At 43.0% G+C, this 19,844-nt stretch overlaps 1 protein-coding gene across 1 annotated transcript; it reads right to left on the bottom strand.

Moving 5' to 3' along the window:
* Nucleotides 1-2,994: 2,994 nt before the first annotated feature.
* On the bottom strand, nucleotides 2,995-7,009 carry LOC120411566 (zinc finger protein 541-like). The gene is made up of 7 exons (XM_039567797.1): nucleotides 6,908-7,009; nucleotides 6,362-6,465; nucleotides 5,778-5,853; nucleotides 5,362-5,450; nucleotides 4,749-4,832; nucleotides 3,748-3,911; nucleotides 2,995-3,287 (listed from the first exon to the last, which is right to left on the bottom strand). Exons 1-7 carry the CDS (start codon nucleotides 6,924-6,926, stop codon nucleotides 3,191-3,193), a joined length of 633 nt encoding a protein of 210 aa, XP_039423731.1. The 5' UTR covers nucleotides 6,927-7,009; the 3' UTR covers nucleotides 2,995-3,190.
* Between the last annotated feature and the right edge of the window lie 12,835 nt (nucleotides 7,010-19,844).

The following is a 19,844-nucleotide window of genomic DNA, read 5'->3' as shown; positions in this document are numbered from 1 at the left end:
GTCCCAACTCCCCTCAGTTTGGTGTAATTGCTGCGTTTTGCACTTGGAACTTCTAGGGCAAGACCCTCTAGTAGTCTGCAGCTTCCTCAAGAGGGGAAGCAGAAGGGTACACACTTCTCCCTTCAGTCTTGGGGCCAGTGAGAAGGTCCAAGGGAATGGCATGGAAGTTGTGCCAGGGGATGTTTAGGTTGGATATTAGAGAAAGGTTCTTCACCCAGAGGGTGGTTGGGAACTGGAACAGCCTCCCCACAGCAGGGGTCAAAGCACCAAGGCTGAGAGAGCTCAAAAGTTGCTCAGACATTGCTCTTGGGCACAGGGGGATTCTTGAGGCTGTCCTGTGCAGGGCCAGGAGCCAGACTCGATGATCTTTGTGGGTCCCTTCCAACCCAGAAAATTCTGTGATACTGTGATTCTGTTCTTGTGAAATCCCATTCAAGATGGGATTTCACAGCTGCCTCTGACCATGAGGCAGAACCAGCCCTACAGGCACTGAAAAACACAGACAAGTCTATACCAATATATCTATGGAAAAGAGATCCAATGCAGGTGGAAGAAAAAAATCTATAAAGATATTAAAATATAATGTATCTGTAAGTTATGAAAGTATGTAAGTATATAAGGATCACTGAAACCAGACCATTTTTGTAGGTGAAAGCCAGTATTGGAGGACAAGCCTGGCAAACTGCTTACATCCCCTGAACAACAGGGATCACAGAGGAGAAGTCCCATCATTCTGATTTTTAAAGCTTTGGAGGAGGTGTGAGCAGAGCCAGGGCCTAACAGGATTTGTCAACGCTGAACCCCTGAACTCCTCAGTAACGACTGGATTGTTTTGTGGTCATCACGACATAGTTTTAGGACTTAAATGGGTATCAAGAACTTTTAATCAGGTCCTCAGTGGATGAGGATCTGAAATTGCATGGTGACAGCTCTCTATATTCTCTATGGAAAGGTCTGTATTTCCACTGGAGGCATCATTATTCCTACAGAAGGTGTACTCTGCTTTCATCTGCAACCTCTTCCGGGGAAAGTAACCACAGACCATGTCTATTGTGCTTGGTGGGACAGCCAACTGGAGCCTCCTGAGTTCTGTTAGCAGTTTGAGGGCAAATGGGGATTTTCTTACCTTTGACAGTTCCAAGGGGCTCTGGGGATCCCTGGTGGTAGATGAGGAGATGAGAATGTCGACCCAGAGGCCAGATCTGGTGCTGAGACCAGGAGGTGGCTGGTCAGGGACAGCCCAGGAGCAGATCCTGCAGCTGCTGCTCCACCGGTGGCCCACCAGTGTTCCACCAACGGCTGCAGGAGCAGGAGACAACGACGGTTGCTACTGGCACAGCCCAACATTCCATGCAGAACCCCAGGGGATGCAGGGGACATAAACAGTGATTGTGGTCACCTTTGCCTCCTTTACTTCTTCTGGTGCAAGTTTGCTTTGAGGACCTTCCCATTGGGGCACTTCTCATCAGTCCTCTGGACGAGGCAAAGCAGTGCAGGGACGGCTCTGTGTCTTCTCTGTGCTTCTCTGTAAGGTGCCTCCAGCTGAACATGCACAGGATCCTGGCTCTGTCAAAGGGTCCATACCACGTCGCCTTAACTGGAGAACCAGAAGGACCCCTGCTGCTGGCTCTCCTCCAGCTCTGAGAGGAGCAAGAGATTGCAACCAAGTTGGTTCAGTGGAGAGCCAACTCTGAAGCTTTCTCTCAAAGTGGCAGCATTCTTCCTGCTCCCTTTCTAAATTGTCTGGTGCCTAGTAATGTCACTTGATGTTTTCCCTCCTTCGGGGCACTGAGCTGGTCTCTCACTGCAACACACATTCCTTGAAACTTGGAGAAACAGGACATTTTTCAGGGGAATTGATTGGGACACACACATGTGGACACCCCACCAGCAAACATTTAATGCAGAATTCCTATGTCTTTCTTCCAGCTCCCTTGAAGAAGCTAGATGTTTGTCTCAAAAGACTGTGGGATTCTCTAAGAGACTAACACTAACAGAATTACTTTTTCACACTAATAGCCTTTACATTTATTTTAATACTTAGGTCCCAAATATTCCAAAACCCAGCCAGTCTTACTGCTCTCCTGCCTCACATCGGCCAAAAGCAAATCTTGCTTGCTTTCCAGCCTGCTTGTTGCATGCACACCAGCAAATTAAGGGGGCAGCTGTAACAAGGCCCATTGCAAAGCAGATACTGGCTAGACTCCAAATCCCACCTGCACTGCCTCCATCAGACAAGGGCAAGCTCCTGGCAGCCTCCCAGAATCAGCCTGGTAATCCCCCTCCCTTGCCCCCTCTCCATCCTCCCCAGCCCCTGCTACCAAAACCTTGCCAAGCAATGCCATATACCGGGCTAGATAAAGGAGTGACTTTGATGCTTCTTTGGTGCAAACACAAGCTGTGAGAAGTGAGAGGTTAATGTTCACATCTGCTCTGCATCAGCTAAGGAGGTTGGTTGAGGCCCAGAGCAAGAGGTTGGTCTTTTATAAAGAGAAACTAGAACTGAACTGCTGATATCTTTGTACTGAATGTGGATATTAATTTTATAGGTTGAGAGAGGTTAGAAAAGTCCTCCAAGATGGTCAAGTCCATCTGTCCACCGAAATTAAACAAAGCCATGTGTCTTGGCAACAAAAAGGACCAAAAACCCCAGCTTGTATCCCAAGTATAATGAGACAAAACCACTCATTTAGATCCAGTTCATTGAATAAAACAAAGCCTCCCTTTCCACGCCCACTGGAGAATTTGAGGAATCAAAGGATGAAACCCCACCACTATTTCATTGACAGTAATGGGGTACACCTTTGTAACTCCCACCAGCTGAGCAAGGGGCTGGGCCTGCGGGAGGGTGAATGTGTCCAGGTTCTTCTTTCAGAGCAAATGTTGTGTTTGCAACGCCAAACAAATGTAACAAACGTTGCTTGAGTGATTTCATACCGACAAAAAGACAAAATGGAACAAACTTTTAATGATAAAAGATGGAACATCGCAAACAACACCAAGCCTCTGACATTTACTAATAAATCTAATAATACTAATAAGTCTTCAATAATACTAATGAATCTTAACTAATAAATTGAGAAATGCCTAACTAGTAAACTAAATAGAAGAATAAACAACCCTAAAAACTTAAAAACCAATCTCTGTCCTCTTGGCAGCTAACTCTTGGTAGCCCTGGACAACTCCAGGGCTAATTTGGTCTTTTCTTCTTGGGGAGAGGCTCTGCTTCCTTCCGTGGGCGATGTCTTCTCCTATGTGTGTTCCTTGCCTTAATGGTTTCAAATACCCTGGAAGATGGAAAACAGACCATCCATCGTTAAGTCAATGCACACCATTAAAACAAGCTCTGAGATTTCCATTTCTATACAAATTTCTGTCTTTTCAGGCTGTGACTTATTTTTAAATTGATCAGCACCATGAATCTGGTCTTTCTTGTTTCAGTTCCTTCAAATTTCTTCCTCCTTTCAGTTCATCCTATTTTTAATTCGATCCGCACCATCAAACCAAGCTTTGGTGTTCCTATTCCTACTTGTATGAATTGTGTCTTGTTGGGGCATGGCAAGGTTTCATTCTGAATGCTGGGGTTTAAATAAGCTGTTTGGGATTAAAGTGGGTTGTAACTTTGAGCATGGCTGCAAGGGGTGATCCTCCAACTGCCCTCGGCTTCCCCCTGGCGCCTTTAGAGAGGTCAGCCTGTTTTAGTCGAAAGCCCCAGGCTTTTAGCAGAAAGAGGAAGAACTTCCGCACCGTTTGCACTGCCCGCACGGAAAGGGGCCTCCTGCCGAATGGGGTGGCTGGGGTGGTTGGCAGCAGGGACACTCAGCACTGCGGGCCCTCTTGCGGCTTCTCTTCCCTGTCTCCCCATTCTCCTTTCTGGGAGGGCTTTTGCTCCTCTTTGGTTCGCCCACAGTCTGGAAATCAAAGAATCCTTATGAATTTTTCCTTCCTCTCAAGAAGCTGGAAATCAGAGTGTCCAGCACAAAAATGTATCACCCCAAGCAAATTCCTCCAAACCCTGAAGAGCTGAGAAAATGGCCGGATTTGGCTACAGGGTGCGGCAAGGTGCAAACACAGCATTTGGATGAAAAATACCTCCTTTCTACTGCCCAAAGTGGTAGGATAAATATGTGGGTATCTATAGATCTACGTTTCTTATTTATACCTCTCTGCCTAACATCTATTTATTCATATTTTTCCTCCACAAATGTCTAGGGAATGGATTTTAAATTCAGTCAAATTAGTGAAGACACACTGTTACTCAGTTTCTACTACCCAGAATAATCTCTCTCTGTGAACCAAATTCCTGTTTGCTGGTAAGGAAAATTTTAGCAGTGCCACAGCACTGGCAGCTCCTTTTTGGGGAGTACACTGGGATGCTACAAAAGATCCCTGAAAATCTGCAGCATCTCCATTAACGCAGTCAGGATTATTGATGTTAGCAAGCAGTAGGGAATTAAGGATTTGATTGGAATCAGCAAGGGTGCCAGCACTTGAGAACCAAGTCTGTACAGAGTCAAAGCCCATTTTGGTGACAGTGCTGCTTTGTTGGGTCAAAGTTATCCTCTAGAATTCGGTATTTCAGAGCAGCAGCACAATGAAGTGCTGGGCAGCATCTGCTGCGCCTTTCCCAGTGCATGGGACGATGTGCTCCTGGCAGAGCAGCGTCTCACACAGCTCCCCAGCAGGTTTTGTCCCCTTTTCCCAGTTTCTTGACCCTCCTGGCATGTCTTGATTTTCTTCCCACTCACCTGAGCAAGAGTGCTGGCAAGTTTATGTTCTTTCTTCCAGGAGTAGTAGTATTCCACACATTGTGCCACGGTCTTACTCTGAATCTGTTGTGAAGACAAAAAGAAGGAATCTGAAATGGCCATCCTGTAGGGTGCATTGGAGAAAAACTAGAGTATGGAGTAAACAAGGAAGCAAAAAACATGGAGTAAATTGAGTAGCGAGTAAAATGAAATAAATAGGGAGTAAAAGAGGAGGTCTGCAATGTAGTATGCTATGTATTATGCCATGTAGTAACTCATTTAATGCACAGATCAACAACAAATCCATCTAGCACAGTTTTTCTTTCCCGCATTCACTCCAATCATCCCAGCACCATGTGTTGTGGAAGTGCCAGCACACCTATGAGACAGATCTGACAGAGAATAAACATTTGTCTTCCAAAACAGCTTGGAAAAAAGGGCTGGAGAGGCAGAATCATCACTGTCACACAGGCCTTTGGTGTCCTGTTTCATTATTACTTTTATATTTTTGGTATTTGAGAAGAGAGAGACTGAATTCCAGTACTTGGTGCCAGAAATCATCATCATGTCCTTCTGATTATCTTCCAGGGTAAAGAATGTCCTATGGCTTTACCTGCTTCTGGATGAGATGAAAATCCTTGCCATAGGTGTGAAAAGCCTTTTGGAAGGACTCCTTCTCCTCAGGCGTCCATCTATCAATGTCTGGCAATAAAGAGCAGCAAGTAAATTGATCCGTCTATCCACTTGAAATAGATTCCACTGGCCACCAAAACAAAATCAGCACCACTCATTATTCACCTGTCTACATCTCTGCTCCTTCAGAAAGCAATGAAGACAAGAGCAGGCATTCCCCAGGGAAAAAAGCATGGAAAACAAGTAAAACTGAAGGAATAGATGCTGCTGCTTTCCCTGCCCCCAGAGAAGATGAGACCTTGCTCTTGTGTTATTTGTTTAACCATAAATGCTTGACATGGCAATTAAGGGGATGGCAGCATCTGTCAGTGAAGGAACAAGCTCTACTTTGGTTACCTGTGTAATGATAATCAGACAAGGGATGGCCTTGAGGTGTCGGGGGCCCCCCTGAGAGCAACATCTCCAGAGCCTCCTGCAAGATCCAATGGAAAAAGGCTTTAGCTTCCCCACCATGTAAAAAGGAGCCAAAAACCATAAATGCTGCCTCTTCAAGGATTCAGTCCACTGGGTCTCATATGGGTCAAACCTTGTGATTTGCTTCCCGACCCTTTGATCCTGCTCCCCAAGAGTGGGATTTTGCTCACCAACTCAATGATTTTGCTCATCCTGCACCCAGAATTCCCAGAATTGTCTTCTGGGAATTTCCCCTCAATCCACCCCAAAATGTCTTAGACAACACAGATCTCCAGGAGATTTACAAGGGAGCAGGCTGTGGGACCCTCTGCCAGTGCCTCCAAGAGAGACTTTCTCCCTGCTTGAGCCATTTGGGCTCCTCCCTGACCCAGCTGGAAGCAGGCAGTGGGTCCTCCGCTTCTTGTTAACTCCCTTCTTCAAAGGGCAGCCAGGAAAGGCTGTCCCAATGCCCATGCCTTATTAATTCCCTGTCTGCTCTTCTCTGCACCCAAATAGCCGCTTCTTACCGGAACACTGCCTTGTGCCTGGTGCAGGCAGTGCAGGGCAAGCTCCAGGTTAGCTGCTGCCCTGGGAATGCCACGGGAGATGGCCATGTCCAGCAGTTCTCTTACTACAAGCACAACAAAAACCCACCAAAAGTCAGGCTTGAGCCAAGAAAGGGGGAAGGTTGCGATACAAGGGAGAAGGAAAGCACAAGAGCTAAAGACAACAGGTTGGAGAGCATGAAAAGGATAGCAAAAAAAGGGGCAGGAGAACCAAAGGCCCATGTAGTGCTGGCTCTCCCTTCAAAGCAGCTTTGGTAATGAGAAGTGGGGGCCAATCTCCCCTCTTGCAGTGACAAATGCCCCGACCAATCCAGAGAGCAGGAAAGTTGTTCTTTTTCCTGCTCTGCTGCAAAACCAGAGCATTCTTCTTCCCTCTAACACTCCCACACGGGAAGATGGGCAAGACAAGGACAGAAGCAGAGTATGCAAGAAGTTGCCTTTTTGCCAAACAATGAGTGTTTTCCAAACCCGAGCATCTCAGGGATGGAAGGAAAGCTTGACAGCTACCTCTGTCAGGTTTTTCCATGTCAGAGTCATCATCCTCCCAGGGCTTCCAGACCAGGGATGCAGGTTCTTCATCATCACTTGGCGGTCTGGTCTGCAGCTCAGGGAGCTCAGCCTGGAAGTCACTGCCAACATTGATGCGTCTGAAGGAAGAAGGAAGTGGAGGTGAGAAAGGCAAGTGGTCAACAGGCACATCCCATGGACCCACAGGCTTGAATCAATCCCACCCCAACTCTGAAGTAGTAGTTCCCCTCCTTGCTATTCCTCAAATTTGCCGTCCTTTAATCCCTATGCCAAAACTCACGGCCGAACGCGGGCTCTTGCTTTCCTTTTCATTGTCCCTCTCCTTTCCACCTGAAAGAGATCAAAACAATGGTCCAGATAAAAATCATTCTGCCAAGATGGGTCAGTAGCCTTCCTTCTCATCCTCATCATTGCAAACCACGAACTCTTCTGTCCCAACTCCCCTCAGTTTGGTGTAATTGCTGCGTTTTGCACTTGGAACTTCTAGGGCAAGACCCTCTAGTAGTCTGCAGCTTCCTCAAGAGGGGAAGCAGAAGGGTACACACTTCTCCCTTCAGTCTTGGGGCCAGTGAGAAGGTCCAAGGGAATGGCATGGAAGTTGTGCCAGGGGATGTTTAGGTTGGATATTAGAGAAAGGTTCTTCACCCAGAGGGTGGTTGGGAACTGGAACAGCCTCCCCACAGCAGGGGTCAAAGCACCAAGGCTGAGAGAGCTCAAAAGTTGCTCAGACATTGCTCTTGGGCACAGGGGGATTCTTGAGGCTGTCCTGTGCAGGGCCAGGAGCCAGACTCGATGATCTTTGTGGGTCCCTTCCAACCCAGAAAATTCTGTGATACTGTGATTCTGTTCTTGTGAAATCCCATTCAAGATGGGATTTCACAGCTGCCTCTGACCATGAGGCAGAACCAGCCCTACAGGCACTGAAAAACACAGACAAGTCTATACCAATATATCTATGGAAAAGAGATCCAATGCAGGTGGAAGAAAAAAATCTATAAAGATATTAAAATATAATGTATCTGTAAGTTATGAAAGTATGTAAGTATATAAGGATCACTGAAACCAGACCATTTTTGTAGGTGAAAGCCAGTATTGGAGGACAAGCCTGGCAAACTGCTTACATCCCCTGAACAACAGGGATCACAGAGGAGAAGTCCCATCATTCTGATTTTTAAAGCTTTGGAGGAGGTGTGAGCAGAGCCAGGGCCTAACAGGATTTGTCAACGCTGAACCCCTGAACTCCTCAGTAACGACTGGATTGTTTTGTGGTCATCACGACATAGTTTTAGGACTTAAATGGGTATCAAGAACTTTTAATCAGGTCCTCAGTGGATGAGGATCTGAAATTGCATGGTGACAGCTCTCTATATTCTCTATGGAAAGGTCTGTATTTCCACTGGAGGCATCATTATTCCTACAGAAGGTGTACTCTGCTTTCATCTGCAACCTCTTCCGGGGAAAGTAACCACAGACCATGTCTATTGTGCTTGGTGGGACAGCCAACTGGAGCCTCCTGAGTTCTGTTAGCAGTTTGAGGGCAAATGGGGATTTTCTTACCTTTGACAGTTCCAAGGGGCTCTGGGGATCCCTGGTGGTAGATGAGGAGATGAGAATGTCGACCCAGAGGCCAGATCTGGTGCTGAGACCAGGAGGTGGCTGGTCAGGGACAGCCCAGGAGCAGATCCTGCAGCTGCTGCTCCACCGGTGGCCCACCAGTGTTCCACCAACGGCTGCAGGAGCAGGAGACAACGACGGTTGCTACTGGCACAGCCCAACATTCCATGCAGAACCCCAGGGGATGCAGGGGACATAAACAGTGATTGTGGTCACCTTTGCCTCCTTTACTTCTTCTGGTGCAAGTTTGCTTTGAGGACCTTCCCATTGGGGCACTTCTCATCAGTCCTCTGGACGAGGCAAAGCAGTGCAGGGACGGCTCTGTGTCTTCTCTGTGCTTCTCTGTAAGGTGCCTCCAGCTGAACATGCACAGGATCCTGGCTCTGTCAAAGGGTCCATACCACGTCGCCTTAACTGGAGAACCAGAAGGACCCCTGCTGCTGGCTCTCCTCCAGCTCTGAGAGGAGCAAGAGATTGCAACCAAGTTGGTTCAGTGGAGAGCCAACTCTGAAGCTTTCTCTCAAAGTGGCAGCATTCTTCCTGCTCCCTTTCTAAATTGTCTGGTGCCTAGTAATGTCACTTGATGTTTTCCCTCCTTCGGGGCACTGAGCTGGTCTCTCACTGCAACACACATTCCTTGAAACTTGGAGAAACAGGACATTTTTCAGGGGAATTGATTGGGACACACACATGTGGACACCCCACCAGCAAACATTTAATGCAGAATTCCTATGTCTTTCTTCCAGCTCCCTTGAAGAAGCTAGATGTTTGTCTCAAAAGACTGTGGGATTCCTCTAAGAATTACTAACAGAATTACTTTTTCACACTAATAGCCTTTACATTTATTTTAATACTTAGGTCCCAAATATTCCAAAACCCAGCCAGTCTTACTGCTCTCCTGCCTCACGTTGGCCAAAAGCAAATCTTGCTTGCTTTCCAGCCTGCTTGTTGCATGCACACCAGCAAAATAAGGGGGCAGCTGTAACAAGGCCCATTGCAAAGCAGATACATTGTAGGCTCTGCAAGTCCCACCCTTGACTTGAAGAAATCCACGGCTGGAACTACAACATGCAGTGCAAAGCCCAGAGCTCCAGAAAGAGTGAAGTGGCTTTTTCCTCTTCTATACTCCTCCAGACAAGGGAAACTTAGGTGTGAAACTCTGAGATTTTCTGCCTGGTAAGAAACTTGGGAAAATTAGTTTCATTTATTGACAATCAAACCAGAGCAGGATAAAGAGAAATAAACCAAATCTGAGTTTCTCCTCTCTTGCTGTAGTTGCACCTTTCCCCCTAGCCCCCCCTTCTTAAATATGTTATGTCAGAAATGCTCCCAGCCTTGCCGATGGGCTCTGCCTTGGCCAACAGCAGGTTCATCTCAAAGTTGGCTGGCACTGGCTCCATCAAATGTAGGAAAGCTTCTGGCAGCTTCTCACTGAAGCCACCCCTGTAGTTCCCCACATGAAGTGCAGCCAGAGGATCATCAGCTCTTTTCTTTGCCCTAGGGAAGCCATGAGATGTGTTCCTGAGAGCAAGAACCACCACAGAACACTGCAGACTTTTTTTGTCAGAAAACGCTGAAAGAACAAAAATAATAAATTTTGACATTGTCCTGTAATTTGCTGAATTGAGTAAAACCAAAGTATTTTCTTCAGTGTTATAGTTGTTGGTGGACTTCCCATGTCACTTTTCCTTACACAGTTTATGAGTTACGTATTGTTGTTATTATTCCAATAAATAATTGTAAGTTATATATTTTGTTATTTCAATTCATTATTTGTATGGAGCCTGGCACCCTCATTGAGCCCATTAGTGCACTAATTACAATCACGTCACTGTTGTGTTATTTAAGCATAATTTGGGGCATCTCAGTATAATTTGAGGGATTTAATGGAGTCATAATGTTAAGCTGTGGGGTAAGCAAAATTTGAAGACTGCTGATATATTAAAATACCTGAAGAACTTAGCTGCCACCCACCTCGTTGCTGGCATGCAAGGGTGCAGCTGACACCAGCAGGGAGACAGAGATCACCAGGGGAGCCATGGTTCCATCCTCAACAGGCACTGAGGGTTTGGGGGGTGTTTTTCATATCCCGCTGTTTCCAGTGACAGTTCCTGAGTGTTAATATTTCTGGTGTCATGCCCCACAACACAAAAAAGGGGATGAAGAGGTCACTGGGCATCAGCCATCCAAGGACTTCAAAGTCCTTTGCAAACAATCCCGAAGTCCTTAGGAATTATTTCTTTGTTACACATAATAAAAATGATAATATAAGCAACTACACCAAATTTCTCTGAGCACAACGTAATTCAGACAGACCAGAGCAGGAATCCTTAGTGTTCCAATTCCTTGTCTTTGTTTTTACAAAACTGAGCTTGCTATTAGCTAGAACTATTTTTCACTCCTATATCACAGCTAAGAGCTAATAACAAAATCCAGAAACAGTAACATTATATGGAAGAAAAAGACATGGATATTTGTTATACTTACCACATTTTTAATTAGAAAGCCATTTTTGGATAGTTGAGTGGGGACAAAGAATAAGGTGGAGGGATTTACCTACTGGAAGCAGAAATTAGATTTCCTTATATTCTTATGACTTTATGTTCGTCATATAATGTACATAATAAATTTGGGAAGGATTATAGAATATAGATTTCTTTCCGCAATGAGCAAATGAATTAAACCACTCTAAGTCACATATAGCATTGTTGTTTAAAACAGTAAAAGATGGCAGGTGACTTCAAAAATGTATAGATAATAAGCTTAGATGCTTTGGCACTCATATTCCAAGGAAGGAGGACGTATTTCAATGGTATATCGAATGGCAGTTGCTTACTCTTTTATAAATATGAAAATATTATTACCAGTGAAAAAGCCTGGTGAATTCCTCAACTTTAAATGTGTAGTGGGACTTCAATATCTCTTATTCTTGAATCTCTGTTAATCCACAGAATCCTGAGTAACTCTGTAAAAATAATTAAACAATTCCTAAATGTTAATTTGTAAGTTAGTACACAAAATAGAACAACTGAAATAATGCTGTGGTAGGACAAACCAGGACAGCGCTGTCACAAAACTCCTGGAGGAAACACTTCTTCAGAAGCACTGATGAAATGGAATTTACTGACGTCAATCCTGTAATGTAGCTCAGTCCAAAATATTCAGTTTATTTGCTCACCAATTCTTGCAAGCGTAAAACAACCTCTGGAATTTAAAAGCACAAGTGGCAGTCTATGGCACATTGGGCAATATAGAATTAACCAATATAAATACAGTGCATAGATACAGACACACATTTACATGTACAGAGGGAAAGAGAGGAGAAAGATGTGCTCACTCAGGCTTAAATTAAACATTGCTCAAGTCTTAAAACAAGGGTATTTATCTATGGCATACAACCTTGGGAAACATTATGTTTTTAATAGATATATTTAAAGATAACTATCTGTAATAGGAATTTTTAAAAGCAGTCATTTATAAAAAGTTTATAAAAGCAGTCAGTCATTAGAAAGCAAGCTGATAAAACTATTTACCTTATGACATTTCATACAGAAATCTGCAACCTGCAAAGGCAATGGAAATTGTTTTGCTGTGTATTTTTTCAACACTATGCTTTAAAAAGACAAAATTCAGAGTCTCTAAATTTATGGAGTATGGATTGCAAATATGAACCAGCAAAAAATTAGAATGAGCTAGTGCAGATCACAACTGTTACATCAAGATTAACCAAGCAACACAAATTCAGTACTATCTGTTTCATGGAACATTTTAATTGTTATAAAATTCAGTACTGCTCTCCCATATGTCAATGTGAAATGTAAAATTACACAGGCCCACTTTATGCAGGACATATTGGAGAAGGGAGAGCTCATGTAGTGCTGTAAAACTGAAGTGGAAGTGAATTTTGCAACAGCATTCTGGGAAGAGATGTGCAATGAAAAATGGATGAATCAGGGAAAGGTGGTTACAGTAAATGAGATACGAAATAATGAAAGCCTTGCTGAGGGCTTTTAGGTATTAGGGTGGATAAGAGAGGGGGCCACTACAACTGCGTATTACTAACATTTTTACTTTATGTTTCATTGCAAATGCTTGACAGAATCATTATCAAGCTTTGGATGGGGCATCTAGGTGAAGCTAGATTGCTTTTTAACATTTCCCAGATAGTTACTAAGTGAATGGAGTACTGACTCTTTTGTTGTATTTTTCACATAAATCTTTGTCTGAATTAAATACCAAATATATTGTTTTGCTGTCTGCATTTTCTCGGCCTTTCTGTGATGCTCTAATAGATGCCCTTTCACAAAAATAGCAAGAATTTTATTTAGTTGCCAAATATTACTCAAATGTTAAGTGCATCTCACAGAATGGGCATGGGCATGAAGCAGAAAGTACACAGCATCTTTAATCTGTTATTATGAATACTGCAAATCAAAGAAGAAATGTTTTACAATGCAATTACCCCTTTGAATAGAAATTCAACAAAATTAGTATTCTTGATACAAAATTTTGCACTTTGTGTTTGCATCACTTTTGGGTTCTTTAGTACTCATATTTTCACTGATCTTAAATATGGATTTTCTTCTGAGTTATACAGCATGAAAAAATAAGCAATTTTGAGTTATAGTCATAGTTTGTATCAAAGAATATTAACTCCTTTGAGTCTAAGAATATACTTCTCAATACTTCTTCTAAGAGATGTTTAGCAGGCTGGTACCATGTTTCAAAGTGGGTTTCTTTACACCAATCAGATCATATTGCTTCTGGTGACTTTTTTTTTAATTAGGCTTAATATAAGTGGCATCTCATGTATGAAACCAGACACACTTACCAAAGGCTAACATAAAAATCACGGAAAAGAGTTTCAAGGCAAATGTGTTTTGAGAACAAAAATAACAGTTTATTATACCATCTTTTGCTGGCCACTTACAACTATTTAGACTATGCTGCTACTCTCAAGATATTGATAATCTAAGACATTAATAATACACTAGTAGATAAAAAATTGAATCTTAATTTCTTCTAAAAATGCTGTGGCACTTATCAAAGGATATTATTTAGCAATTTTTAATATCTAGTTGTGAGCTGCACTCCACTTTCAGTAGTTTGAGAAGTTTACAGTTATTTCAGGGTTTTATTATAGATTCATAAATCCTTAATTCATAAGTCCTTTACTATAGGACAGATGGAATTTTCTAAGGGAAAAACTTTCTTTGCATTGATTCACAGTATTTTAGTAGTACACACATACTTCTAAATGTTTTTTACTTGATGAGAATACAAGCTGGAGGAGAGCACTCTGCATGCACTACAGCTTTAACACACAGAAATAATAGTACCTTATGATGTTTGAAATGGTATGGGAACCCAGTTTAATAGATCTGCACTAAGTATATACTCTATCCACTACTTTTTATCCATGTAAATGCTAACAGTATTATCTATTTCATCATTATGGAAAGACAGAAACAAGAATATCTTTGGCAAAACATTCACTTCGTCATTCCAAGGAAAAAAGTTTGAGCAAAGAAAAACAAGAAAAATATGGTATGCTGTTAGAAAAAATAGTTCTATCCAAACTGGATATCTGGTTACCTAACTTATGGTTCACTGTCATCTCTGCTCCTTCTGCTTACTATAATTTCTGGGAATCACTCCTTTTATTGAACCAAAATCTGCCTAATTTTCCTTCAACACTCTATCTGTCCTATTTAATGTTTAAATTGCTCATTTATGTATCCTTCTTTCAGCTTCACTTCATGTCTGCTATTACAGCCCTCAGAATAAACTACACCACACTGTATCTTTCCAGCAGTGTGATAATCTGCAAGATGAATTTCACCAGTAGATCCTTAGATTTAATAATTTTATTTTTTATATCCATGACTTAGCTTCAAACTATGTGTGATTGTCTTAAAATTTCCCTTTTTGTCTGAAACTGTTGTGGGATGCATGCAGCTCTGCATTGTCATATTGCCTTGGAATACAGGTTTGAGTCAGTTCAGATATAAGAGCACTTTTCCAACACTGCTGCTCACTTAGCAAGAGCTAGTAATGGAGGTTTCTGTTTTGTGAGAAGCCTGGTACTCTACTGCTTTGAGTGCAGCCATTCAACTGTTCACCATCTTTCCCTCTGGGACTTCTTGTGGACTGCACTCTTTGGAAGAACTGGCCTTCTGTGTATCATACCAGAGCTCTCCTACATTACAGGCCAAAAAGAAACCTGTCCTTAAATCACTGCCCACTGCCAGGACACCATTCAGCGCTGCAAACGCAATGTGCTACTTTTGCTTTTGATGGGGTAGTGACTGCAGCAGCAGAGGCACGGATTCTAGAATGCCTGATGACAGCTGTACGCGTCCTGACACAGCTATATCGAGACACTCTGTGCCAGGCGTGAGACTTCTTGTCCACTAATGGTCACATTCAGGGAGAATAAGCATCTGTAGAGATGGAAGGACACCAGGCTACCTCAAGCCAAAAATTCACAATTGTTGTGCTTCTTGTGAAGAAACTACTTGCACCTGTGCAACAGAACAATGAGAATCAAATTGTGAAGAATGCACTCTGAGCTATTTTATGCAAAATCCCATCTTTGTTCTACAAAACTGTGTGGTGTTGAATTGAAACCAAAACACTGTAATTCCTCACATCTTTTGTTCTTCATCTTTTATCCTTTTTATATTTGTTCAGAACTCCTGACATTTCAAGACTACAGGTTTGAATTATTTTTCAGACCCCAGAATTGCAATTCAATTGCTTTCTAATTGGTATTTAATAACTTAATAATTACAAATTACTAATCGCTCAATGAAGAAAATACAAGTGATTAAAAGCAATGCACAACATAAAATATTTATGTTCATTATGTTTATTTATGTTCAACTACAAAAGCACAATTTTAAAATGGAAACGATGAGAGATACACGGAAAAGTTATTTGCCAGGATCATTTGGCTGGAAGGGATCATAGTGGAAGTTGCGCCACTCTCTTGACAACTCTCACTGATGTCTACCTGTGTACTTCTTATTGAGGGGTGTGGATTTGAGGAGAGGTTGGGAGGTGGAAGAAAATACCCACAGAAGACAAGCATCTGCAGTATAATACAGCAAGAGAAAATACAGTGGTAGGAGAGACTGAGATGTGCCCACTGGCTCAAACAGCTCTTTTACCACTCCTTAGCTTCTGCTCTGCCTCCCACTGTCAAGTTGGTATAGGGAACATATGCAAGCAGAACAGACTGCTAGTGCTGCTTGGCTTCACTCCAAAGCTGCTTGGAATGCTCTCCTCACTCCCAAACAGCATGTGTTTGCTTTGTCACATCTTCCCTCATGACTGCAGCTTACTATTCACTGCTCCCACGCACTGGCTTCCATGATAGATTAGCCATCCTTGTAAAGGTAGCATTTGTGGCACTGTGTGGCTTCATCCATACCTGTCATGACTCTTCAGGAAGGAGGGGAAAATTGCTAGTGTTCTGCCCCCAGCTAGACAAATAAACAGGTCTTCTTCCAGCAGGAGTAATTTTTGCTACATGATTATATCCTGCTGTTTAGGCCAGTGCCAGTGATTGCTGGGCTCTTACCTTTACTGTCTATGGGATGGGAAATAGGTAGACAAGTTCAGTTGGGGAGAAGAATGAAGACACCTTGTTAGTGATAGCTATGATGTGCCTGCACATGCCTAAAATACAGGCAATCGCTGTCATGGGAGAAGGGCTCTACTCCTTACATGAAGACAAGCAACTGGTCCACAGGGAAAAACATAGAGGGAAGGATGGTTTGCTGATGATTTACTTTTTGTAGTGTCCCAGAGCAGATGGAGGACAATAGAACTAAGGGGAATAAGAAGAGCACCAGCATCTAATGGCTCCACTGGGAACAGCTTTTACTTTTCATGTAACCTTTATTTCAAATAACTTGACATGGAGCAATGTCATTCTAAGTCAGCAAAAGTGATTCTTTACTGAAGCAAAGACTAGAGTGAGTTTGTTAAAACACAGCATGCCCTTATAGCACCTGGACATCAGTGAAATCAGTTACTCTGAGAAGCAAATATAAGAAGTTAGTTCTCTGCTGTAAACTAAAGTTCAGTTCTGATCCTGCTGAGGGGCATGAGGAGCACTGTCTGGATTCATATGTTCTTACCTCAGTGTGGGTCTGGGATGGTGTACAGGGCAGCAACAGCCACAGCAAGAGTGGCGTGGAGTATAGGCATGCAGGGCACAAGATCCCTGGCACTACTAGGCTGGCTTTTGGCAAAATGACTGCAGTCTGGCTGTACACCACTTACCTGTTCCCTTCTGCAAATCAGCTGTTCCCTGAAAATCCTTCTTCTCCTCCCAAAGAAGTGAGCTCTTTACAGAAGAATTCCAAATATCCTCTACAATTCTGGAACACAGTGAGAAAATCTAAGTGTAGGGCTTCAGAAAGTAGTCAGGGTTCTCATAAGAAGGGCAAGGTGCTCACCAGCCTGTGAGCATTCACTGTCGCCTTTGTTAGGTGACTCCAGGGGCTTGGCTTGGACACGCACTGCCTCCTGTAAGTCGGTTAAGCTGGTTCTACTCAGAAAAGAGTTGCTAGTGTAACTTCTGACAGTAGAACTGGCAAAGCTGCCCAATCCTAGAAAAAGACTAATGCTACAACTTCAGACTATTAAAATAAGCTTATATTAGCTCAACACCCTGTATGTTGGAAACAAAGAGATTTTGTTTGAGTCACCTGCACAATGAAACTGGAATTATCATCTTGTGGAATTGGGGCTTCACTGATTATAAGAAAGAGAGGTGAAATGGGAGTTTGCAGGTATAGTTCTGCACGCTGCTGTGATTTCTGACCTTTCTCCTATTTTCTTCATGTATTTTTCTTTTAAATTGATGTAAAAGATTTTGGGAAATAATGCAGCTCATGATCTTCAAGCATTACATTGAAATGCCTGTTTATCACTTCTCTTCCCTCCCTAAAGTTAAAATCCTTCCAACATTTTGCAAATAAATATCTTTGCTGTAAAGCCTAGAAAAATGTTCTTGCTATTTCAAGTTGTTCCAGGAGCAACTATTGAATAACTCTTCAGGTAAAGTTTTACCTAACAGACTAGGTGTCTTCTGCCTAAACTTTTGCAAGACTTTACAAGTTGTATCTGCACATAATCTAATTTGAAGTTGTAACCTGTACTTATACTACCACAGAGTTCTACTCCTTGTTTCTACTACGTGACTTTCTAGCAGTCGCCCAGTCTTCCATGCCAGCAATTCTGCCCAACTTCTGCAGTCTTAGCTATGTGCTCATGTGGCATTATGGACATTTGTCATCCCGGCTTTCTTCTAACCATCATGCTGGTATTTGATGCTGGCAAGAGTGCTCCACTTTATGAGAGGGAACACTCTTTACAAGAGTTAAGGTTAAAGAGTTAAAGGTCTTTGTTACAGTTTGGTTTTATTATTTGAAGGTCCATTCTCTGTAAAACTGTGATCTATTTCATTGGAGCAGGCTGCTGATCAAGACAGACTGCTTGGTTGTCTACTCAGCACTTGAACATTTCAGACTGAAACAACCTGATGGATTTTCTTGTTAGCTGATCTAAGTGCTCCTTACCACCATCTGAGGTTGGCACAAACATTGTAAATCCCACGAGTCATAGAAAATTGAGAGAGCCAGGATTTGAAAGAATAATGTCAAGTCAGTTTCTTACATAAGATTTCTTAAACACAGAAAGTGTCCAAGTACAGTAGTCACAGAAGCAGCTTGAACTCCTCTTTCTGAGGAAACAGTCAATTCCAATTAAGATAATTTTGTTTGCTAAGAAAGCCTCTGGTTCAGAGTTATTGAAAAGCATTGAATTAAACCAGTTCCAGAAGGCTGAGGAATTTCAGTTGAGAAAGATATTTTTATCTAAATAAATTCACCCACTCTCTATTAAGAGTTATTTTTCAATAAACTTACTAGCATTTTAAAAATCACATTGATGGATTTATGAGCTATTTCTTGTAACAGAATTGGAAACAGTTAACTGCAAGCAGGTAATATTAAAAAAAAAAAGATTAAATTCTACCATTTGGAAATCACAGTGTCAAAAGGGGTTTTTTGAGGGGGGGTATCCTTGGCTAATCATGTCTCTTTTCTAATTCTCTGACTCTGCAAACTGTTTATAGTTGATTTGAAACCCAGAAAGCATCATTCCCCACACCTTTTGTTCTCAATCTTTTTCATGTGGAAGATGAGGAAAATTACAATGTCAACCCTCAGCATCAAATGATGACCAATTAAATTGCCCATGTGGCTCATGTATAGTACAAACTACTCAATTATCTGGATAGACAAATTAATTTCCATTTTCTATTAGCTTTCAGTCAGTTGGTATATCCCAAAGTTAACGCCTACAGTCGAATGGTAGCACTTATAGTACAATTTGGTAGCACTTACATGCTACCAATGTTCTACCTTTTAATGATAGAATCATAGAACACTCTCATTTGGAAGGGACCCACAAGGATCATCAAAGTCCAACTTTTGGCCCTAGGCAGGACACTCCAAGAGTCACACCATATGCCTGAGAGCATTGTCCAGACACTTCTTGAACTCTTGTCAGGCTGGTGCTGTGACCACTTCTCTGGGAGCCTGTTTCAGTGCCCAATCACTCCCTGTGTGAAGACTCTTCTCCTAATATCCAACCTAAACATCCCCTGATTCAGCTTCATGTCGTTACCTTGAGTCCTGTCACTGGTCACAAGAAAGATCAGTGTCTGCCTCTCCTCTTCCCCTCACGAGGAAGTTGCAGACTGCAGTGAGGTCTCCCCTCACTCTCCTTTTCTCCAGGCTGAACAGACCAAGTGACCCCAGCTGCTCCTCATAAGGCTTCCCCTCCAGACCCTCCACCATCTTTGTAGCCCTCCTTTGGGCACTCTCCAATAGCTTTATATCTCTCTTATCCTGTGGCACCCAAAGCTGCCCCCAGCACTGGAGGTGAGGCTGCCCCAGTGCAGAGCAGAGCAGGACAATCCCCTCCCTTGCCCGGCTGGCAATGCTGTGCCTGATGCCCCCCAGGCCCTCCTGGTTGCCAGGGCACTGCTGACTCATGTTCAACCTGCCATCCGCCAGGACCCCCAGGTTCCTTTCCATGGCACTGCCCTCTGGCCTCTCATTCCCCAGTCTGTCTGTACATCCAGGGTTGCTCCATCCCAGGGCAGAATCCAGCACTTGCCCTTGTTAAACCTCACATGGTTGGTGATTGTCCATCTCTCTAATTTGTCAAGGACTCTCTGAAGAGCCTCTCTGCCCTCAAAGAAGTCAACAGCTCCTCCCGA

Source organism: Corvus cornix, chromosome Z (assembly GCF_000738735.6).
Source record: "Corvus cornix cornix isolate S_Up_H32 chromosome Z, ASM73873v5, whole genome shotgun sequence".
NCBI classification, from domain to species: domain Eukaryota; kingdom Metazoa; phylum Chordata; class Aves; order Passeriformes; family Corvidae; genus Corvus; species Corvus cornix.
Note: the sequence above shows the minus strand (reverse complement) of the source record. Positions and strands in the feature narration are given on the sequence as shown.